Below are 27,562 nucleotides of genomic sequence, written 5' to 3'. Positions count from 1 at the left end.
CTCATTCACACACATGTATTCTGTCTTGCTGCGGCTCACCTCCATTCCTTTGCTTTCCAGAGCATACCTCCACCTCTCCAAATTTTCATCCACCTATTCCCTGCTCTCGCTACAAGGCACAATGTCATCTGCAAACGACATCACCTACTCATAAATATAATGGTTAAATATTTAAACATCAAGGAATTCTTGTACTTAGTATGAGCATCACTAAAAATTTAAGTTTAATTTATTTTAGGAAACAATGCTTTTGTTTTTATCCCATATACTCAAACTCAAAAAGTTCAAATGTTGTAAGTAGGAAAAAAAAACATTAATTCTTGATGACAATGTATGTAAAACTAAAGCACACACGAAGACCACACAGAAGAGCTACTCCTAGTTCAAACCTCAGACAAACACAAAACAGCAATCAATACCAGCAATTATGCCCCAAAAAAAAGGTCATGCACCGCAGAAGAGACAATGCAGAGTGATTGAGTCAATGAGCGGGAAAGAGACTGAAAATGCTTTGGTATTTTGATTCTTCAGGAGAGCAGTGTGTGTGTGTGAGTGTGAGTGTGTGTTTTTACCTCCACAGCTGTAGTGTTGGTGTGTGGCACGGACTTGCTGGAGCAGTCTCTCCATGGCCTCAATGTGCCCTCTCCGCCGGGACTCTCTACCATCGCTCTCCTTCCAGTCTGAAACACACACACACACACACACACACACACACACACACACACACACACACACAGTTCATATTACACCTCAGAGATTTTGTTATTCTGCCCCTGAAAAAACCATCTGCCCCTAGTATAAACATACGGTTTAAAAATCCAGACCACCAAAAAAGGTCAGTCATTTTTATTGCATAATTTAAAAAATGTACTGCCAAAAAGAATTTAAGGAACTATTATTCTCAAGAAAGAAACTTATAAATGCTAAAGAAAGGTGAGCCAGGCTTGTAGCATCATTGGCAGAGCAGACTTGATGTTGTCATTGTCTGAATTTGTCTGAATACTAATGTATAATGTATTAATGAGATATTTCTGGCTTTATTTTGTATATTATATAAATTAACAAAACACTTTATACTTTGTCTTTGTGGAGCATTTATGTAGAATAATGAGAAGGGAAGAGTTGTAAATGCATTTAAAGATAAGTTTGAAACAACAAAAAGTGGAAAACATTCAAATTGATTATTAATTATATATAAGTAAACTGGTGACAGGATCATGGGCAGTCGAGGCTCACTACATGCCCATACCGGTCTGATTCCTCAGAAAAGCCAATGTGGCACAAATCGCTGAAAAAAAATTAAATGCTGGCCATGATAGAAAAGCATCAGAACACCCAGTGCACTCCCCAGATTCAATCCTATCAAGCACCCATGGGATTCACTGGACAAACAAGTCAGATCCATGGAGGCTCCATCCCACAACCAACAGCACCCAAAGCATCTGCAGCTGATACCCAGGTGCCAGACAGCACTGCACACCAACAGAGCAGTACCCGCAATACCAAGCCCGAGGGGCCACAGCTGTCCCGACAACCCCAGGGGAACCCAAAACTTTGGTGATTTTAATGTTATCTCTCTTTATTTATATGTACACTGATCAGTCATAAAATTATGAGCGCTTGTCTTATATTGATTAGGTCTCACACAACAGTGATACGCTGTGTCTTCTGACACCTTTAAAGCAAAACCAGCATTAACTTTTTCAGCTATTCGAGCTGCAGGGGCTTTTCTGTTGGATTGGACTACATGAGTCAGCCTTTGCTTTCCACAGCATCAGTGAGCCACTTTTGGTGGGTCCTGACCACTGCAGACTAGGAACATCCCACGATATCTGCAGTTTTGGAGTTGCTTTGACCTACTGTAGTATTCTAGACATCACAATTTGGCACCTGTTAAAGGCACACAAATCCTTATGCTTGCCCATTTTTTCTTTTTTCAATATATAAACTTCCAGGGCAAAGTGTTCACTTACTCTCTAACATATCCTCCACCCACTTCGAATTGCCATTGTAACAGATTTTGCAACTATGGTTACTGTGACAAGATCCAAAATATGATGGCTGGACAACTAGGTTGGAGCATCTCCAAAACTGCTTCAAAAATCTTCTTGGTCTGCAGTGGTCAAGACATACCAAAAGTAATCAAAGGAAGAAAACCGGGGAACCAGCAACAGGGTCATGGCCAGCCAAGGCTCCCTGATGCATGTGGGACGCCTAATGGAATAGAAGAGCTACTGCAGATCAGACTGACGAAAAGATTAATGAAGGTTCTAACAGAAAGGTGTTAAAACACACGGTACATCACTGTTTTGGTGCTACAAAGGGGGGGACCTTCTCAATATTAGGTGGGTGGTTATAATGTTATATTATATATTAGAGAAAGAGAGAGAGAGAGTTATATATAGTTACATTTAATATATTTCTACTTAGGCATTAAAACACAAATGAACTCTGCCATCGCAGAGACAGCATCTTGTCAGCTAACACTATGAAAAGCTCTCTGTGAATTAGTAAATGCTAATGAGGGACACTGCACCTCACCGCACTGCTTTTGTGAATTTGTTTAAAGCCTGGCTAAAAGTGGATCGTCCAAAACAGAATTAGCATAACGCCTGATTATTTAGGGACCTACATTAAAAATAATAGATATAATAAAAGATGGACTAAAACAAGACATTTGCTCAAATAAACGCATGCCCAAGTATTACTTTCTGTCACTCTGTACATAGAAGAACAATATTGTTTGGAGAGGGTAAATGGAGAGATTGATTGGACTTGATGTGGACTCATGCCTCATGGCAAATTAATGTGAACATAAAACATCAGACCATCAAATCAGATTTGTCAGCAATGTTTAAAACTCAAAAAGCCCTTTGAGATTTGCTGGCCACAATTTAGAAAGACTACTTTATAACACAAGTGACTACAAATATATGCAAAATAACATTAAACACTTTTTAATCATTAGGCATGTTTAAACAAAAGTGTTTCAATGAAAACTGTAGTATTGAAAAATATTCCATTTACTCGATTCTCAGCGAGTCTCAGTGAATTTTCTAATGAACTGTTTGTCATTTGCTGATACATCACCAGCCAGCTCTAATAGCAATAAAAGCTTTGCTTTTCTCATTGAGCGCTGCTTGTCAAGGCCAGACACGATGAATTCAGAAGCAGCGTGAAGCATGTAAGTCGTGACAGTCACAGAGGTTCACCTTTTAAAGTTATATAGCAAAAACAACGCCTACATACTGTACATTCCTATTATCCTTATTTTTAATTAGAAATGCAGATGCAAGCTAAATCTGTGTTTCATATATGGTAGGTTGACATCACACAGTAGCTTTATTATATCTAAGGTCATCATGTCTGATAGATACATTGCAAGTAAACATGTTCACTTACTTGACGGAACAGCACAGGGGGGTTGAGAGAGTTGTGATGGCCCCCAGCCCTTCATGTTATAAGCAGAAACCCGAACATAGTATTGCCTCCCCTGCAACAAATACAAACAAGCAGATTCATAACTTCTTCAGGTTTGTAGGTTAGTCATACTTACAGTCCAGCAACTAGCTAGAATGCTTCAACCACACAATGGCTACAACTCTTAAAGACTGAAGGCTACTGAACTGCATGCTTGGGTCCTATTGACAGGGAAGAGAGGAACTGTCTACTCCTATCTACAGTACAGATGGCTCTGACATTCTTGCAGTCTTAAAAAACTGTCATTTAGTTGTGGACTTTTGATGAGAAGGAGTATTATTTTAATCTTATTTTAGTCATTAGACACCATATGTATGTATGTGTGTGTGTGTTTACTGTATGTGTGTGTATGTTTGTGTGTGTGTGTGTGTGTGTGTGTGTGTTTGTGTGTGTGCGTGTGCATATGCATGCATGTGTGTTCTGAAGGTGGCCAGATTTTTCTTGAGTCCATGCGTTTTTCCAATAGCGTTTAATACATTTATCAAAAGTATAAGCCTTTAAGAAGATCCTCTTGGATGCATTCAGATTAAGCATTATGTTGAAACTGAACAGGCCACAAATATATAGTTTTTTATAGGGAGCACCCATTAGTAATTGCGCACTACCTGTATGTTGTTGTAAGATACTTAATGGCAGCCATGACATAATTCTTACTCGTCTGTACCGCTTTATCCTGCATTCAGGATCATGGGGGGCCATACAAACACTACGGGCAATTTGGGAACACCAATTAGCCTAACCTGCATGCCTTTGGACTGTGGGAGGAAACCGCAGTACCCAGAGGAAACCCATCAATCACGGGGAGAACATGCAAACTTCATGCACACAGAGATGGAAATCGAATCCCGACACTGGAGGTGCAGGACGACAGTGCTAACCACTACACCACCGTGCCGTCCCCTATGACACTACTGTATAGGAAATTTGATGTAAGTAAACATTCCATTTTGCTGCTGCAGTGTCACTGAATAATACAGAACACCAACAGGTACGAACTGACGAGTAAGAATTAACATGCACGAGGTAAAGAGGACAATCAGAAGAGGGACAGTTCATCAAAAATGGTACATGAGACATCACTTGCATTTTAGGAGCAAAACGTTTAAAAATGGTAAAAAGGCTATTTATACCTTTTCTGCATCCTTAAAGATGTATATTAGAAGAATATACAATCAGAAAAAAAGTTTACACAAGGACAGGTATGTTTTTCTTCTTTTTTTTTTTTTTTTTTTGCTTTTTTTAGTTACCGTTGTAAGGCCTGTTATTGTGCATTTAAGACACTGCAGATTTTCAAGGATCAGTTCTCCAGCTAATAAAGAGAAGTCCTTCAGACAGCTCCACTCCACTGCAAGAAACCACATAACAGAAAACTGGTGAAAACAGATTACCTTGAGACAAAAAAATAGAACAATAAAATAGATTTTATTTAAACATATACAATATACAGAATACAGAAAAAAAAATCGATTGTCAGTGACATTTTCTTTCTGCTGGGAATGGTGCCTTCTTGTCGATAATTGGTTTGTGTTGTTGCTACAGACTAAAGATGCGAAAGAGGAAATTCTCACCTTTATATCTGGTGACCACAGCTGAATTGTTGCTGGCTGGCTCCTGAAATGTGACAGTGAGAGACGTGCTGCTGCTCACCATCAAACGCACAGCTGTTGGTGCCTCTGGAGCCTCTGTAAGAATAAGCAGATTGAAAATAATTGTCACGGACCCAATATAGCAGTTATAGAATATAGTAATAAAGCACAATTAGAGGTACTTTTAAAAGAAATTAATCAACAGGCGGTGCAATGAATGAAGCAGATACAGTAGCTATTAACACTTTAACTAACATTAACAGATTTTAATTATTCTTGTACTATAGTAAAAGGACAATGTTGACCTTTTTATTACATAAAAAAATCAAACCTTTTCATCATTTGTTTTGGTTGTACATTCTAATATTTAGTCAGATGTTTAGTCTTTTTTTGTCACATAATGTTGCAGAATGTAGACCTCATACACTACACAGAAACTCACACATCACAAATTGCCTATTATTGGTTACAGTTGCTCACGGTTGGTATGCAGTAGAAAGGAAAGAGTAATAAATAAGGAATAAATAATAAATAAAATAAGATAAAATAGGATAGAATAAAATAAAATACAATACAATACAATACAATACAATACAATACAATACAATACAATACAATAAACAGTAGTACTGTATAGTATTAAACAGTAAGTATCGTATTGCACACTAAACTTTTTGACTAAATATGACCCAAGAGCACTAGTAAATCTAATCTATGTATGTAATAAATTAGCTGTTTAGAATGAGCTCATTTGCTAGACAGCTGACACTATTGATTTGAGCTGATGCTTTAGAAAATCTATCAGTACCTATTCTGATCCATTAACATGGGGATGTCAATAATGTTGTAAAGGCATTTAATGTCTACAAGGATAAAAAGCACTAACTACTGAGCCCCTGTTTGACAAGTCTTAATCATACATAGGATTTATTTTTGAGAACAATAATCATAAAAACACAATACAACTGCTTGGAGCATACCTTAAGATTGTTTTCTAGTTTTCTTTTATCAGGATGTAAAGATTTATGGGAATGTTAAAGGAAATTATCACTATATCAGATTTTATACAGTACTTTTATACAGTACAATTAACTAAAAATCTTAAAAACAATCTTATAATGGATGTAGGATCTTTCACAAATACTAGCATTGTGTTAATAAAGTAAAGCAGCAGCCAAGGCATGATGCAGAGTTGTTTGAACATTCTGCAGGTATCTGGATATGCGCTAACTAAGCGTTACAATGAGTGTTGTGCACGTTACTATTAGAAGGTACATAATGGTAAGCCTATTTTAGCATATTTAAGCCTATTTTATAAAGACTAAATTAAATTTAACAAGGTGGGTAAATAAAGTGCAAATGTATAAATACTGCTTGTGTTCTTCGCTTAACTGATTATAAGCTAGAAAGCTTTGTGTTGCTCCTAATCCACCATTTTTCATTTGAAAACCAAAACAGATTTTTTTTTCAACAGAATAAAATAGTCTATTTACATGCATCATTTTGATGTTATTAAAAGAACCATAGGAATACCTCTACTACTTAAAAACATTATAGCCATCTCTTCTTTATCAGCATAGTAATCCATGATCTGGTCTCACTTTTAGATGCATTCACTGAGCTCTAAACCAGTGCACAGTGTGCTGGAACCAACACCATTCTGCTTGGCTGAAATACTTATTATAGCCTCCTTTGAGAACCTTTTATAATTTTTTTAGCAATCCCTGAAAAGGTCTGTGCCATAGCTTGCTTTATTTGTAATAGCTGCCTTGGCAGGCGTTTACACAGAGAGGGCCACAAAAGCCGGCTGATATAATAAGCATTCAATTTGCCAGGAGCGCGTTCCATACTATCAAGGTGGAAGGACCATGTGAGGGAATTAAATTGTTCCGGGGGAGAAAGAGAATATGCTATTAATTCAGTGTTCCTAGTTTGTGATAACCACAATTCAAAATGAGCCAAGGCATGCAATAAAACTACAATTACATGGGTGGATAAGATTCTGGGTCAGTGATATTCAGCAGTTGGAATCATTAGGGCTAATCATAATCCACATACCAGACAATGTCTGTCAGTGTGCATGTGTGCGTGTGTGTGTGTGTGTGTGTGTGTGTGTGTGTGTGTGTGTGTGTGTTGAAGGGGGTTCCTATTATAGGCAGGGTTCTTTAATACTAGTAAAACACACTCACGTGCATGCTCAAATCCAGTGCGCATGCGTTTGTAGAGCTTGCATCTCCACTCCCAGGCCTTGAGCTGCTTCTCCTTGTCTGATGTCTCCAGACTGAGGCTCTCTCTCATCACTTGTGTGGAAAGCTCGCTTGCTCGCCTCTGAGCTTCTTGCACCAGCGCTGATAGATGAGCCTCACGGCTTTCCTGACTCACAACTAAAAAAATTAATAAATAAATAAATCAAAGCGCTGGCCTGAGCTTCATAAATGCACCTCTGCACCTTTAGTGTAACTCAGTTTATTTCACCTCGATGTCTACTGATCTTGTTTTCTTCAGAGTGTCTGATTTATTTTTTTAAGGTTTATACACACAAACACATTCACAAGGGGAAAATACTGTGCAAAAAGGATTGTGCACATTAGTTTCAGCAGCAGAACATCGATAGAAACAAACATTTAAATCCTTCTTTATAAACAGTTATTTTGACAGAATCGACATTGCTACATCTTATTGTTATATATAAATATATATATATATATATATATATATATATATATATATATATATATATATATACTGTATATATAAACAGTAACTTTTTTCTACCCAAATGTTTGCGAACCTTGCAAATTAAGCTACAGTGTAGCAAAAAGTATTTAGTCAGCCACCAATTGTGCAAGTTCTCCCACTTAAAAGGATGAGAGAGGCCTGTAATTTTCATCATAGGAATACCTTAACTATGAGAGACAAAATAAGAAAAAAAAATCCAGAAAATTACACTGTAAGCTTTTTAAAGAATTTATTTGCAAATTATGGTGGAAAATAAGTATTGGGTCAATAATAAAAAAAATTTCATCTCAATACTTTGTTATATCCCCTTTGTTGGCAATGACAGAGGTCAAACGTTTTCTGTAAAGGTTTTCACACACTGTTGCTGGTATTTTGGCCCACTCCTCCATGCAGATCTCCTCTAGAGCAGTGATGTCTTGAGGCTGTCGCTGGGCAACACAGACTATCAACTCCCTCCATGGTGGCTCCCTCATTGCCCGAGCAGTGTGTTTGGGATCCTTGTCATGCTGAAAGGCCCAGCCACGTTTCATCTTCAATGCCCTTGCTGATGGAAGCAGGTTTTCACTCAAAATCTCACGATACATGGTCCCATTTATTCTTTCCTTTACACAGATCAGTCGTCCTGATCCCTTTGCAGAAAAACAGCCCTAAAGCATGATGTTTCCACCCCCATGCTTCACAGTAGGTATGGTGTTCTTTGGATGCAACTCAGCATTCTTTTCCAAAACTCCTCCAAACACGAAGTTTTATTTTGGTCTCATCTGACCATATGACATTCTCCCAATCCTCTTCTGGATCATCCAAATGCTCTCTAGCAAACTTCAGACGGGCCTGGACACGTCTGGCACTGAGGGATTTGAGTCTCTGGTGGCGTAGTGATTTACTGATGGTAGCCTTTGGTCTCAGCTCTCTGCAGGTCTTTCACTGGGTCTCCCGTGTGGTTCTGCGATTTTTGCTCACAGTTCTTGTGATCATTTTGACCCCACGGGGTAAGATCTTGCGTGGAGCCCCAGATCGAGGGAGATTATCAGTGAGGGAGATTATATATATATATATATATATCATACGTCAGGGACGTAACATCTTGTATGTCTTCCATTTTCATTTCCAATAATTGCTCCCACAGTTGATTTCTTCACACCAAACTGCATACCTATTGCAGATTCAGTCTTCCCAGCCTGGTGGTCTACAATTTTGTTTCTGGTGTCCTTTGACAGCTCTTTGGTCTTGGCCATAGTGGAGTTTGGAGTGTGACTGTTTGAGGTTGTGGACAGGTGTCTTCTATACAGATAACGAATTCAAACAGATACCATAATACAGGTACTGTAATGAGTTAAGAACAGAGGAAAGAAGAAGTTTAAGTACAGGTCTGTAAAAACTACAAGACATCTTGCTTGTTTTGTAGGTGACCAAATACTTATTTTACAGAGGAATTTATCAATTAATTCATTAAAAATCCTACAATGTGATTTTCTGGATTTTTCTCTTATTTTCACTCTCATAGTTGAGGTATACCTATGATGAAAATTACAGGCCTCTGTTTACTTTTCAAGTGGGAGAACTTGCACAATTGGTGGCTGACTAAATACTTTTTTGCCCCGCTGTATATTTAAAGCTGAAATATTACAGAAAATAAATCAACACAACACTTAATATTATTTTGGCTTTATCCTATGAATAAAAAAGTTGGACTAAGGGAACACTTTTGTACCCAATGGTTTGTCTTTATCAGGCCAAAGGTAAAAACATTCTATAATTCATTCTAAAAGACAGTTTACAAATCCAACACAAAAATGAAAAGGCAGTCACAGGAGATTCATGGACATTAATTGATGATAAAAAATCTAAATCTGGACAGTAAGAGGGTACCACCTTCTGAGGCTAACCAGACAATCAAATGCCAGGGCCTTAGTTCTCTTTGCAGCAAATATATATAAAAGTTTTAAGGGGAAAAAAATCTGAAAGTCAGTAATTATTAGAAAAATCTGCTGCACAAAAATTAGACAAATATTAGTTTGCTACAGAGAAATGCAAATTAAATCCACTAAGATTACAGGATGTCTGTGGATATACAGTACAGTTCGTATGTGGTATATGAGAAAGTAAATGCTTCTGCCTGCCAAGAAGGATAAAGAAGACAAAACAATGTTTTGTGAAATATTACAAGTTGCAAAAAAATTTGTGGTTTCTTTGAATCATTGGGGTGTTAAAACACACAAATTTCAAGTATTTTTTTAGTTGTGAAAAATAGTTTTAATTTTATCAGTTTGTACCTGCCACAGTTTTTTCTCAATGGATAAATCAGTCTGAAGTTGTGTTTGTGACCATGTAAATACTAAATTTAACATTTGGGGAAAGTTACTAATCGGAAGATTAGCAGTTCGATACCCAGATCTACCAGGTTGACATTGTTGGGCCCTTGAGCAAGGCCCTCAACCCTATCTGCTCCAGGGGCGCTGTATCTGTTACTGGGATTTTCACGCACAACCATTTTTAGGGTTTACAAAGAATGGTGTGAAAAGGGAAAAACATCCAGTATGCAGCAGTCCTGTGGGCGAAAATGCCTCGTTGATGCTAAAGTTCGGAGGAGAATGGGCCGACTGATTCAAGCTGATAGAAGAGCAACTTTGACTGAAATAACCACTCGTTACAACCGAGGTATGCAGCAAAGCACTTGTGAAGCCAAAACACACACAACCTTGAGGCGGATGGGCTACAACAGCAGAAAACCCCACCGGGTACCACTCATCTTCACTACCAATAGGAAAAAGAGGCTACAATTTCTCTCGATTTCTGTTGAGACATTCAAATGGTATTCAAATGGAGTCAGAATTTGGCGTAAACAGAATGAGAACATGGATCCATCATGCCTTGTTACCACTGTGCAGGCTGGTGGTGGTGGTGTGACGGTGTGGGGGATGTTTTCTTGGCACACTTTAGGCCCCTTAGTGCAAATTGGGCATCGTTTAAATGCCACGGGCTACCTGAGCATTGTTTCTGACCATGTCCATCTCTTTATGACCACCATGAACCCATCCTCTGATGGTTACTTCCAGCAGGATAATGCACCATGTCACAAAGCTCGAATCGTTTCAAATTGGTTTCTTGAACATGATAATGAGTTCACTGTACTAAAATGGCCCCCACAGTCACCAGATCTCAACCCAATAGAGCATCTTTGGGATGTGGTGGAACGGGAGCTTCATGGCCTGGATGTGCATCCCACAAATCTCCATCAACTGCAAGATGCTATCCTATCAATATGGGCCAACATTTCTAAAGAATGCTTTCAGCACCTTGTTGAATCAATGCCACATAGAATTAAGGCAGTTCTGATGGCAAAAGGGGGTCAAACACCGTATTAGTATGGTGTTCCTAATAATCCTTTAGGTAAGTGTATGTACAGTACTGGACATTTTTTTTATTTCTTCTAAGTTAAATAATTTAGATTAAAGAAATAGGAACAAATGTTACAATACAATATTTAAAAAAATAGTTGTTTATGTAACAATGTTCCAACCAAACAGCATTCAGCATCACCAGTATACTAATCACCAGCCTGATCATCTGTCATCATCAGCACCTGTTTCTCACTGGTTCATCCCTTAGGGGAGATATTTTTATGCTTGAATGATTCATAGATCCCTGTGTGGCTCAACAAACAAAAAACATTTCTCTGAAACTAGGCTGAAAATAAGAAGCCAAAATCTTGCTTACAGATGAGAGCCAAATAGTCCTTCTAGAAGTGTGAAGAACTGTTCCTCAAGCCTACACTAGAAAATTGCATGAAAGTCTGGCTTTTTGGAACCAAATATGAAGAAATGAGGGGTGGATTTTAGCACAGTACTATATATAGCAAACATATGCTTAGATTGTGTTTTTGTAGTGAGTCACTGGCAACTTGAAACAAGGAGAAAACATGCACACAAAACCTTTTTGAGTATAAAGTTTGTTGAAGATCACGAGAAATAATAAAAAAAATAATTCGATCAGACATCAAACAGCTGCATATATGTCTGTGGTCCCATAAGGTTAAAGCAGAGTTCAGAAATCCTGATTGAAAAACAGGGTGTAACAGACATAACCATGTGTTTCAAACATTTACATAGAAGCCCTTATCTAGGGCAACCTACATTTTTACCTTATTATACAGTACATAAATTGAAATTAAGGATTAGGGGCCTTGCTCAAGGTCCCAACAGTGGCAACTTGGTGGCTACCCCTGTTAAATGTTACTTTCATAAATGTTGAAATTCATCATGGCAAAATCAGTGCTATTGATAGTTCAAAGCTTATAAAGGGAACATTTTAACAAATATATTTATTTTGTAAAGAACCATGTTTATTCTTTTCTTTGCTTAAAATAGATTAGTAATTTGGCCTTTCAGTAACATTTTTCCAGAACCACAGAAGACACGGTTAGAAAAGAAATGAGAAGATACAAATTGCATGAATTTGGATTGAAAAAACTGTTGCCAGATAAAATCACGGCAGCAATTATCTATCCAATGAAAGGATCTTAAGTATTTGCTTATTTAAATAATAATAATAATAATAATAATAAAAAAAAAAAAAATATATATATATATATATATATATATATATATATATATATATATAAAAATAATATATATTAATAATATATATTAAAAATAAATAATTATTATTATTATTATTATTATTATTATGTATTTATTTATTTAGGGCTTGATGGTAGGATGTGTACTGTACTGTATACTGTATGCAATCATTCTTCTCTAGCAAAGACCACTTTAAAAAAAATACTTAAAGTCAAATATTGCCATGAATGTCATGCTCATGGAGAACTTTTGACCACAACTGTACAAAAACAATACAAAGATATCCTTTCCTTACAGCTGATTCAAAACTCTGCTGCTCGACTCTTAACGTCTACCCGTAAAAGAGAACATATCTCTCCAGTTCTGGCTTCCCTTTATTGGCTCCTGGTACAGTACCGTAATTTAAATGGCCTTTCCCCGCCCTACCTCTCGGATCTGCTTCAGCCATATGCCACACCCCGGTCTCTCAGATAATCAAATAAACTTTTGCTGACTATTCCTAAAACCAATTGCAAGCTTAGGGGTGATCGGACGTTCTCTGTAGCGGCACCCAAATTGTGGTGATGTGGCCTCACGAACACTTGACTGATCTTGAGGCCACATCACTGAGAGTGTTTAAGTCCCATCTTAAAACTCACATGTTTTCTCTGGCGTTTAAACCATGAGATGTTGATTTTATATATTCTGTTTGATTAGATATGTGTGATGTTATTTTAATAATGTATTTTTAGATTATTTCATTATTTATGTGAAGCACTTTGGGGCATTCCTGTTGTTAAAGTGCTATTCAAGTAAAGTTGAGTTGAGTTGAGTTCTAACTTATCCTAGCTCAGAAGTCCATGTACCCCCTGAACTGATGTGGCCTGGCAGTGCTTGGTTTAATGTATTTTAAGTGTTATGTCTAAAAATAGGGTTCATTAAAGTATGTCAATATGAGATTGTTTAATATAAGATCTGTGTCAGATTTAAATACATTTTCAGATACATTTCATAGCTTCTGTCACCACTTAGAAAATATTAAAATGATTTAAATATTCCTAATTTGATAGCCTCCCAAGTCATTTTTCCTCTGATCTAAACAGTTCTCAGACAGAGAGTGAAAACTTTCCAAACATTTATTCCTCACATATACTTTTAAAGTGCATTGTTAATAGTCTTTCGGCTGTTCCCATTGAAGGGTCGCCACAGCGGGCCATCCAATCCTACAGCAAAAATGCCCTTCCTGATGCAACCCCTTCCATTTTATCCGGGCTTAGGACCAGAACTGCATCCAGTGGCAGGGGTTTGGGCATTGGTTGGTAATCGAACACAGCCTTCTGCATTGCAGGCAAGAAAACTACCACTGAGCCACCAATGCCCATATACTCTTAAAGTGCATTGATTTTGCCTTTTGCAAAAGAAGATAAAGTAAAAGTTTATTCTGCTACACTGTTTTACATTCAATACACATCATAGATGAGTTAATACAGTAGGTACAAATAAAATCTCCTTTTTCATGCAGACTAAATAACAAGAAAATGCTCGTAGGGCAAACCAAGTCATTTAATTGTAATACACTGGATCCTAAGGTGTAGTCTAATTTAAAAATGTAATTGCTAAAATTGTTGTCCTAAGGTAGATGGTAAAAGCACAGCACAGGAGACCAAAACATGATTAGCTATTCCATCGTTTACAGTAAACCTTCTTAATATGAAATAGTTTATGAGCTTCTAAAGTGATTTAGAATAAGAGATAACTGTCTAAATTGCATATTTTGTAAAAGAGCAACAAAGTCATTAATCATGCCAGTGCTGCAGGTTGTCAAAGCCAGTGTCAGTTGGTTGTATTTGAACACTGGAATGATGAACTATAAAAAGAAAAAAAGACATACTTGGCGTTAAGCTGAAACACATGGCACTGTGTTTCGCCGTATAGATTTGTCATGGTAAAATGAACGTTGCCTGGCCAGTGCTCCTCATAGACTGAATACTAGAGCATGGTCTTTCAGGGTCTTAGTCATAGACCATGACAGCAAAATAAACAAATAAATATGTGGCTGAAGAAACCCTCTTTCACTATAACTGTTCTGCTTGGCCCAAACCCCTAGAGACGAGAGCTCTCCAGAAGAAATGATAAAGTAAGTGTTGTCTTCTCTTTTAAAAAAAAAAAAGTTAGTGATGGGGAGAGGGAGTGGAGGTAATGAAACGAACCAGCCTTACTTGGGGGTCCATGGAGCAGTGAAAAAGCCAGCAATATTAGCAGCCTCGAGGTGCAATTTCCTGTTGTATGAAGATTGACATCTGGCCACTAAGTGTGGTTAATTGAAAGTACTATAAATTTAAGCACTAACTATGCCAATAGTGACTTGTCTTACACAGTTGGCATTGTCGCGAAGCAGGGATCGCCCTAAATATAGACATTGTGGAGACTTACTGAAGGGCCATAAACATGCTTTAACTTCAACCTACGCCTGGACCTCCAAACTGGAGGCGTCTGGCTGATTGATTTACTTGGCACTTCTGGCCTGACATAAATATAATGCAGAAAACCCAGAAGTGGAAAATGCGGCAATGTTTATTTTCTGTTTGTTTACAAGGATCGAATTGTGCCGCGGTGAAATGTTTTGAAATTTAACTGCCACCTGGGTACAATAAATCACTTAGTATAATTGCCCTGGGTTACATGCATCATTGGAAAAGTTAAACCATTAAATGACAAACCTTGTTAAGATTTTTCAGGAGGATGCTATGCGATGTGTCCCCTTGCCACCCTAACGTCCAGACGGCAGCACAGTGCTCTCTGTCTGCTCTCAGACAACATTTGGCTTTTTCTTGCTCCCACTGATTCAAGTGCTTGCTTTGCATAAAGCTTTTTTTTTTTTCCTTTCACAAGCATAGAAGGTAAGAAACACCTGTTTCTATTGCCAACTGCTTGCAGAGATGAATATGCTATTGATTAGTTGGAAGGCCCTGGGTGCAGAACAAAGCTAGTGCTGTCTGTCTGTACACTACATTCTGTTTATTGCTCCCTGTATTCACTATGTGCACTTTGAGTTTCATAACCATAAGGATTTAAGTTGGTTTTATGCACCCCCAAATCTTTACTGATTTAATGAATTGTTTCATTGTAGCTTAAGTGAAAAGAAACGAAGCACAATTTTATAACCTGTTGAATGTTTCTCTTGTCTATTACTTCTATAAGATCAAATTTCAGATTTTAACTGATGTTATTCATCAGTTTTGAAGGCTTCGCAAAAAAAATCACCCCAACTTGTTTTTAACCAAGCAGTGTGTCATAATCGAAATAGTCATGACAGTAATCATTTGATTTGCCATTTTATAACACAACTATGACTGCTTATGACAGCTGTCATGGAAAGGCTGACTTATTTAAGCGTTGAGCTGCACAAGCCTCTAAAGTAAAGTGTGAGAAAACATCACACTGCCTCCCTCTATGTATACCTGTTTTCACTGTAAACGGCTTGTCACATTAGTGAGGCCTGCTTTTGGTCTTAACATTAAAAAACAACATTTTGACACAAGACAAATCTCCTCATGATGATGAATTACGGCAATAAACCTTCAATCTCTACAGACTTTAGTGGTTTTGTACACAATCCCATGATCCCCATTTGAGTCTACAAATCTTGATACGCTAATTCTGTTTGGGTTTTTAACTTAACTTGATAACATTCAGCATTTTAAGATCTAGACCGCAGAGTGCACAGCGAATGTCCAACGTGTGAAACTTTCATGCCTAAACACATCAAAATACTGTATGTTTAAATCGACATTTTTGTGATGTCCCAGATTTCTTATCTAGTGCTAAAAATTCATTAGAATAGGGAGATGTTGGTAGCACACTTACTTATGATGGCATTTAATAGACAATTAACAAGTAACACTGACAATAGTACAAAGATGAAAATGAAATCTTTGGTACCTGACCTGTTTACCCAAAATGTATGAGGAGCTGAGAGAGTTGGATAAATGCGAAAGGATTAAAATGCTGCTGCATCACTTCATTTTAGGCATGAAGCATGGGCTAATTCTCATTGTCACTACTCTCAGTTATTGCATAAAGGTTAATCAATGAGAAAAGAGATGAGAATGTTGATGAAAGAAGTTTTAATTGGAAAGGTTTAATCAGAATTCCATTATTAAAAAAATTATCAGATGGCACTAATGATCACAAGTTAATTATGAAGATTAATATGCAAGCGGTTAAGGATGGTACCTGTAGGTGCTTAAAAAACAATTAAACCATTAAAACCAATCTGTATGAGTCTCGACTATACGCCAACCAGCCATAACATTATAACGCTCAGCCTTGTAAAGGTCTGAGAGCGTGGTGAAGTGTCTGGACACTGAAAGTGGTTCCGTTGGGTGCTGTCCATTGAGGGATGGATCCTCTGTGGATCAGCCTTGTTTGTCTTTTCAATCGGATTGAATTCTGTTGAATTTGGAGGATGGTGGAATCTGGTGAATTTGGAGGATGGTGCATTGAGTGTTCTCATGCCTTTCTATTGTGGGCAGGATATCTTTTGTCAATTTGTCCTGCATTGGCTTTTCTGTGAAATTAGACCAGACAGGCTTGTCTTGGCTCCACACAGGCATGAGTGGGCCTTGGCTGCCCATGCACCAGTATATAATTACAATTATAGTATAGAATTAATTTTATGTATTAGTGTTTTGTGATGTTAACTGACTGGTGTATCTGTCCATCAACAAACAGGTTGGTTGAAATGAAACATTCATTGTAAATTTAATTTTTTTCAAAGATCATACAGTAAAAGTACTCACAATGTGGACTCTCCTTGGCCCCCGCCTTGAGAAGCATCTTGGCTATTGGCACATTGTTGGTCATAACGGAGATGTCGAGTGGGGTCAGGCCTTCGCTGTTGGGAGTATTGAGGTCCAGTTCATCTGCTGTGTACTGGAACAAAAGGATCTGTACAGCATCCAGGTCTTGCTGTTCCACAGCCTCAAATAGAGCCTCACTGCTTTGAATATTCTACAGTACAGGGACAAAAAAAAAGCTCAAAATATAGCACAGACCACTAGCTGTTCCATCTCAAAAAAAACCTTACAGCATTTTCATTACCATGGGCCAGAAATGTTCTTTACTACTAAAAATCAATACAGTATTAGTATCACAGCCATAATGATAAACCTTACAAAGTAATAAATATAGTAATCATGTCACTGCATTGAGAAGACAAGTATTACTATTTCAATTAAATTAGTATATTGCAAGATGTGTTTTCAGAGAAAATATTACTATATTGAAAAAATATTTATTTCAAATAAACTGTAACCAAATTCTCTTGATGATTAATTGAAAATGTTATAATTATAATTATAGTTATCATTGTGTGTACTGTTTATTTTAGACACTTTTTCCCTGAGTTGGACCATATAGAGTTTCTTAAGAGGGCAGAATATACTGTAGGAACATTGGATAATGTAGAAATTCAGTCTATTAATTATGTAAGATAACTTAAATGAAGTAGGTCGATAAAACACTTTATTGAGCCTTAGAAGAGTGTGAGGAAACTTTTGCAGAGTGTCAAGCCCATTTTTGCAGTATCTCTGACGACTGGCAACCAATAATCAGTGATATTTGCAAATGAAGAAACATTTGGTGAAGTTATAAAATATCCAGAAATGATGTAGCATGTACTTTCTCTATTCTATGAGCTATACCTAGTGGAAAAAGGAGCAGACTGGAAACGTCCAGGTCACAATAATCTATTTATTTCAAAAACCTTAGTAGTCACTTACTGAGGCTTTGCGGATGCGATCTGAGCGGCCAAAGAAGTAAGCATCTTCAAAGGACGAGTGGCTGCCCTTTAACTTTTCAGAGAGGTTGCGGTAAAGGCGCTTTGCTGCGCTGGGAGAAGCAGGAGCAGCCCCCTTCTTACTGTGGCTCAGCTGGAGGTTCTGCATCTGCTGGGTCATGCTAACACAAAAGCTCCTGGAGCGAGGGGAAGACAAAAACTTTTTACAGGGCACACACACTATTACTGGTAGACGACAATAATTCTAAAGCATTATATATTACATTTTTATATAACAAGTATATAAATATTACATTTTTTTAAGTGACTAAGTTTTGAGCAATGGAAAAAGGTCATGGGGTCTGATGAGTCCAGATTGGCCCTATTCCAGAGTGATGGTCGTGACAAGAGACGCACATGAAGTGATGCCTTCATCGTGCATACTGAAGGTGCTTAGGGGCAGTGTTATGATCTGGGATCGCTTCATTTGATCAGCTCAAGAACATTATGTAGCAATAAAATAATGTTAGCTGACAACCTGAATGTACTGAATGACCAAGTTATTTCATCAATTGATTTTTCTCTTCACTTATGACACAGCCATATTTCTGGGCAAAAAATGCCATTAACTTCACTGAAAGTCATTGGCATGTGCCGCATCTCCCATCATACAGTAATAATGCCACCAAAATAAATGTTGTGACATTACATGACTCATTGAGAAAGCATGGTGTATTTAAAGTTTAAAGTTGTTCATAAAAATATTCAAGTGGGTGACTTTACTAGCAAGACAGCAAACGAAATATCAATAAAATAAAGAACTTAATTCATCTCCTTATTTAAAAATTTAACAAACAAAAAGCATTGAATAAAAGCCAGAGTGTGTACAATTATATTATTTCTGTAGTGAATAAGCAGTGTTATGTAGCACACATGCTTCATTCAAAATCAATGCTTTAAAGTCATAAACAAAAACTGAATTATTTTACATTTGAATAGCCTGAGTACACACTGTCCTAAGATAAAACCTGGTCCAACTGCATACGATACTGAAAACAGGAAAGGCATAAAATTAACTAACTAGCTAATGAAATAAATAAATAAATAAATAAACACACTTTCATTATTATGTAAATAAGAAAATGAAAAGCACAGCCCAAGTGATTTCAGCAAACTGTGCTCAGTTTAGATTGACATTTTTCCTTAAGTGCCACTGAACCACAGGGTTCTGGGTGATATTTTTCACCCAGCAGTCCATAATCCATTCAGACATGACATTATAGCAGTGTGCCATTTTTCATTGCTTGCACCAAGTTTCTGCAAGAACGCCCACACAGCGCTAATAATACACGCTCTACAGTTCAGGAGCACAGCCTCTGACACCAGTAAGTGATTTAAAGAATGCCTTGAGAGTTGTTCTTTCCTTCATGCCATGTCTAAGACTGACTTTTTCCCATCACCCAACTCCATTTATCAAAATGTAAAAGCTGGAGGAGCACCCAGTGGGTGCAGAGTGACAGCATGGATCTTACCTTGGTTGAATAAGGTCAGTTGATTTGACCAGGTGTCTTAGAAAACAGGAAACCGGAGACAGGAGAAGGTAAGAAGGTTTGAGAGTACTCACCTGTCTAGGCTCTGTGAGCTCCCTGGAGAAACACTGAAAAAGAGAAGCGGCCGGAAGTCCTTGCTCAGCGTGACATCTCTCTGCCTTTGGTTAAGTCTCTGAGCCAGACGGGAAATCTTGCTCTCGGATCTGACAAGACAGCAAGTGGAGAAGCCCAGGTCAGTCTCATGGACGTTCAGAGTTTAAGAATAGCCAAGTGGCTCTGAGAACCCTGTTCTTTAAATTCAACAGGGAACACCTGGTGGTCACTAACACACTCCTATCCATGCGCATCTCGCCAGAGAGCTGGCTGGTTAATGCGCAGAGACAGGAGCATGGAGAGGAGAGATGGCGCAGGGAGGGAGCGTGAGTGAGAGAAAGGAAGGAAGAGGAAAAATAGAGAAAAGGAGGGAGGGGAGGAGAGGGGCATTCTGTCAGCACTAGGATGAGTAGCGCAGAGACAACAAAAGCACTCAGGCATTTACAGCAAGGTCCCACTGAGCATGCTCACAGCATGCAGTGGTGAGAGGGGGTGGTCGTGAAAAGAAGAGAACCTGTTGTTCTTCCTCTCATCACTCATGTTCTCTGCAGTGTCACTTATCTGCAAAAACAGACATCAAATCTCTTAACAATTAGTACCATGGCGGTGACCGAGACCTGAGAAGGGTCCACAGGTCACTTGCACCAAATCGTTCAAACACACATACATATTTTTTATTTTTTTCCCCACGATTAGATCATATGTTCTGTCTCTCTATAAATCACATAAGAATCCCAGGAAATTAACAAGATTGTACTGTACTGATGCGAAACAATACTTTTTATACAATAATGAACTTGATGAACTCAATTTAAACATATTCATTTCTTTATTCATTTTGTTCTTCAACATATAAGATTCCAAAAACTGACTCATAAAGCAGGGAAACTTTCACTGCTTCTGTTATTACACCTAGTCTGTCTGTGTCTCATGTTTTCCCAAAATGAGTAGAGTCTCGAGACCTTGATCACATAACATAATGCTTTTAATTCTGACTAGCGAATGGCCCAAAGTGGTCTATTTTTCAGAAAGTGTACTTAGTGCTCCTGTGCACAATGCATGCGCTAATTTTTATTGTTTTTAGTGGCTACTGGAAAATTACAACCTCTTCCCCTTTTTGTGATACTTTAAAGATAAAACAATTGTGCTAAATGAAGATATAAACAAACGAAATAAAATAAAAATGCAAAAATCAGCAAAAGCAATAAAAAAGTAACCTGAAAGTAAAAGCGACAACCTGGAAGTTAAATTACATCAAATGTTGTCTTTTTCAGCATATTATTTAATGTTCCAATATTTCATTTGTTAAACATAATGGCCCCTTTATCCAGTTCACATGAAATAGTATATAATATAGATAGGTATCATTAATAATTATTGTACTGAAGATATGAAAGAAACTCTTCTCCTTCATGAATATTCAAGACCAACAGAGTGATTATATCTTGGGTAAAGCATACACACACACACACACACACACACACCATTAATTAGTAAAGTAAATTACCCTCTCTCACAGTTATCTTACATGGAAGTCAAAACAGAGTCATCAGTGTAAAAAAAATTTTTCAAAAATTACAAATGGAAAAGTGAAAAGTAAAGACATTAGGTCCTCTCACACATTAGCGCTGATTCATTTAAAGGCACACACGTGGATTTCCAAGGAAGTTTATACACACATACAATGGCATATTTGAGCGGCCCCATCATTTTTTTGTTATTTTATGTTTTGATTTTGTTAGATCTGTGGCAACTAAATGGAAACAAGCAAACTCTTCTAATAAAATCTTCTTAAGGACACAGAGTTGCCTATAATAAGAAATTTTGGGGATCAAATCACAACATGTTTTTTGCACTTCCGCACAACCAACAGGGACTTTTGATTGTCCAGAACGACAGAATACAGTAAGGAAATAGCTTGGACCAAGGTGAGGTCTATACAGGGCATGTTGCAATAACTACCAGCCGAGTTCCCTTAATGATCAAGTGGTGTTCGTGAATGATTGTGTGTACAGTTCCCACAGACAGATATGACTCTTCTGCAAGTTGGCAACAATTTATCTGTTGATTTTTAAGAATCAGGGATTCCACTCGCTGGATTTTCACAAGTATGACACAAGTATGCTGTAATCATTTCAACAGCAAAATAACACAAACTTTATTTCTTTTTTTGTCTCAGTGACACTTTATCAACTTATCACTTTTGTTTTAAAAACAGCAGTTCTATGGGTCTCTATGCCTTAAAAATCTTAGGTTTAGGTGTTGTAGGTAAGCAGGTCAAACATTTTGGCATTCTGGTTATAAGGTTTGTTTGCAAATTTAAATACAGCAGTAGATGCAAGCGTAAGCTTAGCTACAGTATACGCTTCATTTTATGGTTAGACTGACATGAAAAACAGATATACATATTAATATGCTCTATATATACATATGCTCAAATTGCGGAAACAGGTATTAATCAAGAATGATGCGGGTATAATAAAATGCAGGCATGAATCTTAAAGTAGACACCCTCATCAAACAAGGTTAATTTGGTAGAAAAGAGCAATAGTGAACATCGAAGAGGCTCCGATGACATAGCTCATTTACTCAGAAACAATACTTCTATAATTTAAATAAAATTTGTCAAGCCCAGTGTACATGAAAAAAAGAACAAAGCTGTTTCCATAGTTGCAGGTTAAAAGCATCTTGCTTGTGGATACTCACAAGGCACAGGCCTAATGAACTGTGACACTGATAGCTCTGTGAGAAGGCCATATCGCCAGGGTCTATATTCATTATCCCTCCTAGGATATGTTTGTCAGATGTTTAAAAAGAAAACAAATGTCTGACAACTACAGTTTTTTAGAATGACAAGTGAAGCACCCTAAAATATATATAAAGGATCAATCCATCAGGACAGCATAGTTATATAAAAAACTGATTGCACATGTCTAATAAAACTGAAAGCCCACATGGCACCCACATATAGAATATATAAATATGTTAAATGTTACTACAAATCTCAGATGATGTTTTTTCTTTTGTCTTACTCAAATCAACCCTGTACACACTAATTCACAAATACAAATGTACAGCAAGTCAGCATAGTAGAGTAATGAACGAAGGTGCTATTCCCAATCAGTAAATGGTGACTCAGGCTATTTTAATGTATTAAATCAATATATTGCACAATATATATTTACTATAATGGAGTTAGGGCTATTTTATAATGGCTGTTTCCTGTTAATTAATTACATACAAAAATTTAATATTTGCAGATAAAACATTCAGAAAATTGTATATTATGTGATATTTTGCTTCCTTTACTGGCATAAAAACATTTTCCTGTAACTGTTTTTTTTTTTTTTTTTGAGGGAGTTAAAGTCTGAAAAAAACAATTTTAATTACACACACTCACTCAGATGAACAAGATCACCCCAGTAAAATCAGATTGCACTGATAAACACACACAAATGAATCTTTACACCAACCAATTTTCCCAATTGTTTTTTGCACAATATTTACTGCTGCTATTTGCACAAGTACTTTTTTGTAACACTACTTTTTCGCAACACAAAACATTCACCGCATCTACCATCTCACGGACTACCTTAATTCAGCTCTTTTTGTTAATTTATGGTGTTAATTTGTTGTCTTAGCTAGCTAGCTAATTAAGTGTCTTAGCTAAAATTTATGGTGTTAGTTATGTTATAACCTTGGTCCCGGAGGAATGTTGTTTCATTTCACTGTACTGAACTATATATGTTTGAAATGACAATAAAAGGCCATGATGTCTTGACTTGACTACATAAAATAATACACAATAAACATATAATCTGATCTACTAATTAAGACAGAATGGCATGATGCTAAGCCTGATGAGTGTAGCAAAGGTTATATAACATTATTTAAAAATGTATTCATTCATTTATTCATTCATTTATTTATTCATTCATTAAGTTTTTATACAACTTATCCAGAAAAGAGTTCCAACTTGCCTGGAGCCTATCCCAAGGAACTCAGGGCACAATGCAGGGAACACACTGGATGTGGTGCCAAGTCACAAGCACACACACACACGCACACACACACAATCTTTGATCACAAATAATTTGAAAACACCAACTCCAACTCCACAACAAGACCTCTGTGGTTGTGCTGTGGTATCTGCCACCAGGTTATCGACAGCAGATAATTCAGGTGCTTTGAGTTGCAGTGTGAAGCGTGCATGTATTCGCTTGGTGCATGCTCGATCAGATTGGAATATGGGAGTTGGAAGCCAGATCATCGGACTTGGGCGAGGCAGGCTGAGGTGCAATAGGTCTTCTGGTCCCTTTCTATCCTGGACAGTATTGCTTTTTTTCAGCAAATTGTGCTTCATGGGCTTTTCTGTGTGATAGGACTGAACAGTGTGGCCTTTGCCCCCCACTGGCATAAATGATATAGAGATGGTTGTTATCAGTATTTTTTAAGTCATAACACAAATACTTGATGAGGTGCTTTGACTGCATCCATCTTTTTTTTCTTTTTAAACACCCCAGTGTATCTTTTATAGTATTTTTATGTCAATTGCCTTTTGGAACCTCTGCCCCAGTCTCAAGTCTCTAGAAGGGTAGAACAAATTTTCCTTTAAGAAAAGTATTTGAAAAGTATTTGTCTTTATCCTGCATGTCCGCAGCCCTGCACAGTTTCACAGTGCCTGTTAATAAAAGACATCCCCACAACATGATGCTACCTTGTCCATGCTTTAGTGTAAGGTTGGGATTTTTTTGAGTACTGAGCATTGTTTCACCGCCAAATGTAGCACCATTTAATTTACTGTAAATTTACCTTGTTATAATATTGCAGACTATACTGATTTCATCCACATTGGATATCATAAGTTAGAGATACATCTATAGACAATAGGGGTTTCTGTATACTGTATATGCAAGGCACTTTAATTCCAGTAAATTGTATAACATTGACTGATGTAAAGGCAAGGTTTTGAGAAGAAAAATCTGTACATCATTCTAAAAGAAAACCAATGTATTACTTAAACAGAGTAAGATCACATATGCCATCACATATTTTCTGGTTACACCAAGAAACACTATTTTCTTCAATAGACAACATGCTGATAAAGTGTCAACAAATGCAATCAGGAAAAGTAGCATGGTAATTCCCTTTGCTCCCAGAACTTAGTTTCTAAATGGAAAGGCAACACACCTTTGTACTGCACACTGTGCTGAAATGAAAGCCAAAGAACTTGATTATGTGTTCCTGAGGCTTAAATGCAGCTTGCATTGAGTTGATCTCCATGGCAACACCACTAGTACCATATTTCTTAAAGGCTATCAGGGGCTCGTCTAGCTGCAGGCACTGCGATCTGTCACAATGGGGGAAAAGTGCTCAAAGCTGCTCGCCTCTGCAGCGCCATTAAACCTGCATCTGCAAACAGGCTTTTGCTAAAAACCAACACGGCACACACACACACACACACACACACACACACACACACACACACACACCAGAATAACTACTTAAAAACAGCAAAAAATAAATAAATGCAGGTCAAGATCATATCCTCTAAAGCTGGCACTGTCTGAGCATTCCTATGGGGTCTATAGCTACTGTATAAACCTCACTTACTATATATACATTTATAAATTAAAAAAATGCCAAATGGTGCAACATCACAGAATAAGATCTAATGTTGTTTAAGATGTTTTTTTCTTTCCTCTTGTTTTACAGTATATACAGTATATAACTGCTGTGACGTTTTGCCTAAACATAAACATCTGATATCTAGAGGGGGTTGATGTCTGAATTCACCCAGTATAAAAAACAATGGTTTGTTATAACCATTATAACAAACCATTGTTTTAAAGATAAAGCCTAAATTTAAATTGCATACCTCTATCTGTAACATACTATATTGTACATGCCTTCTATTCTTCGCCTAGTCATGACCAGCAGTCACAGTGTGGAAAGAATGTATTCACCATTTGCAAGGTTTCTGAGCAAAGGTAGTCACGATACGCTATTGAAGACATTATTAAAGGCATATTACAATTCAAGGCTTCAACCCTAAATGCAGAAATCATACAGTACCAGTTCACATAAAATTAATTTAAAAATTACATTAAAACAAACTAGTCAAACCTTTTTTACTTACATGTGATAACTACTTCCAAAAATAATAAACATGTACAGTATAAAAGAGAGAGATATTGAGTGCATACTATAACCTTTTTATCTCTTAATATAACATGCTGGGAAGTTAGAGCCTACCAATTCAGACTAATACTCATAATATTTTGCTTGATTTTAAAGCCCATGCAAAAACATCTAAAAACCTCAGCAACAAATCTGTAATTAACAAAAAGAAGCTGCCATAACTCAGAGACTCAGACTTCTAGACAACTTCACCTGAATGACTTGTTCAGCAAGTAAAAGCGGAGTGGTTACATGTATATTTAGCTCATGTGACACTTTATTTACAGATAGGCAAACTCATTTCAATTAATTATGTGACTTATGCAGTCATGATTTTTACATGCTCTATTTTTAAATATTTGGGGAAAATTTGTGAACAATACAGGTTCAAGGAGTGAATACGTGTGCAGGGCACTGTATGAATTTTTGTTTGTTTAATATTTTAAACAATTAAAAGTATTGTTTACTACTACATCCATAACTTATTTTTTTTATTTTTATCAAGGTATGCTCAAAGCTCAAACAGTTTCCAGGAGCTCAGCATAATAAGATAGCCAGTGCTGCCAATTAGCTTCTAATCAGGCAATACGTCTCTCTCTGTGTGGGCTCAGCCTTACCTTACTGACTGTGCCATTGACTGCTAATGCTTGACCTGCCTGCCTACACTATAAGATAATAGCTAACAGAGGTTCATTGATAGAAAAGAATGAACCACTTGTGGACTGAATATTTGCCACTAGTCCCCTGGTGCACATTGGTTGGATGACAATTGTTGTTTTAACCTTATCGATAAGATAAACATTAGAGCTATTCCCAGTGGGCATCCTCTAAATGACTCTGTTAATCAAGTTAGACATCCTCCTCTGGGGTAGAAATGGTTCCATTGTGACTTTACTAAAAATGGTTCCAGTTTGAGTTTAGATATTTTTCTTTTAGACACACAGAACAAAGCAGCAAAGAATATCCTAGAAATTAAAAGCAAATCTCTGTAAGCAAACATAAAAATAAAGCCAAGTGTAATTTAATCTTATAGCTTAATAAAACAGTGAGGTTATATAATTATTCCAGTGGTTAATAATATATGTTTTTGTTTTGTTAGTTATTTCATGTTTTTATTTAGTTTCGAAATACATACAGACAAATTGACTGTACATGAAAACATGAACATGTTCATAGAAAAACTGATTAAGTATAGAAATGTATTTTAAAGTTAATAAAAAGATAGTTTCCCTTAATATACTAAACATACACTGCAAAAAAAGGAACCACACATTTTACTCAAAGTTTGATTTTGACCACCTTTCACGGTAAATACTGCATGCAATACAGTGGCCAATTTCTATATAAAAATATCCCAGATCATGCTTGCAGAAACACTATTTCACATTTTTAGTCTTTGAACATGCCGTACAACAAGAGAAGAAAAAAAATCACTGATGAGATCTCCGGTCACTCAGTACATTCAGTTAGTCAGCTGACTTCATTTTATTGCCGCATAATGCTACTGAGCCCAGACCTGACCAACTGAAACAACTACAGGTTATAGCACTGGCTTGTACTGTTATTGTACAGTTGAAAAACTATGCATGATGGGAT

General features: G+C 37.0%; 1 protein-coding gene across 2 annotated transcripts in view; it reads right to left on the bottom strand.

Moving 5' to 3' along the window:
• Nucleotides 1-27,562, bottom strand: part of ankfn1 (ankyrin repeat and fibronectin type III domain containing 1) — a 73,875-nt gene that overhangs the window by 19,284 nt on the left and 27,029 nt on the right. For both annotated transcript variants that reach the window (XM_053510803.1, XM_053510804.1), the window contains exons 7-14: nt 19,768-19,896; nt 18,148-18,340; nt 17,167-17,377; nt 7,256-7,450; nt 5,049-5,162; nt 4,728-4,825; nt 3,403-3,493; nt 573-680 (exon numbers count right to left, since the gene is read on the bottom strand). In XM_053510803.1, the coding sequence (XP_053366778.1) occupies nt 573-680; nt 3,403-3,493; nt 4,728-4,825; nt 5,049-5,162; nt 7,256-7,450; nt 17,167-17,377; nt 18,148-18,340; nt 19,768-19,896 (1,139 nt within the window). The remainder of the gene's footprint in view (nt 1-572; nt 681-3,402; nt 3,494-4,727; nt 4,826-5,048; nt 5,163-7,255; nt 7,451-17,166; nt 17,378-18,147; nt 18,341-19,767; nt 19,897-27,562) is intronic.

Source organism: Clarias gariepinus, chromosome 14 (assembly GCF_024256425.1).
Source record: "Clarias gariepinus isolate MV-2021 ecotype Netherlands chromosome 14, CGAR_prim_01v2, whole genome shotgun sequence".
NCBI classification, from domain to species: domain Eukaryota; kingdom Metazoa; phylum Chordata; class Actinopteri; order Siluriformes; family Clariidae; genus Clarias; species Clarias gariepinus.
Note: the sequence above shows the minus strand (reverse complement) of the source record. Positions and strands in the feature narration are given on the sequence as shown.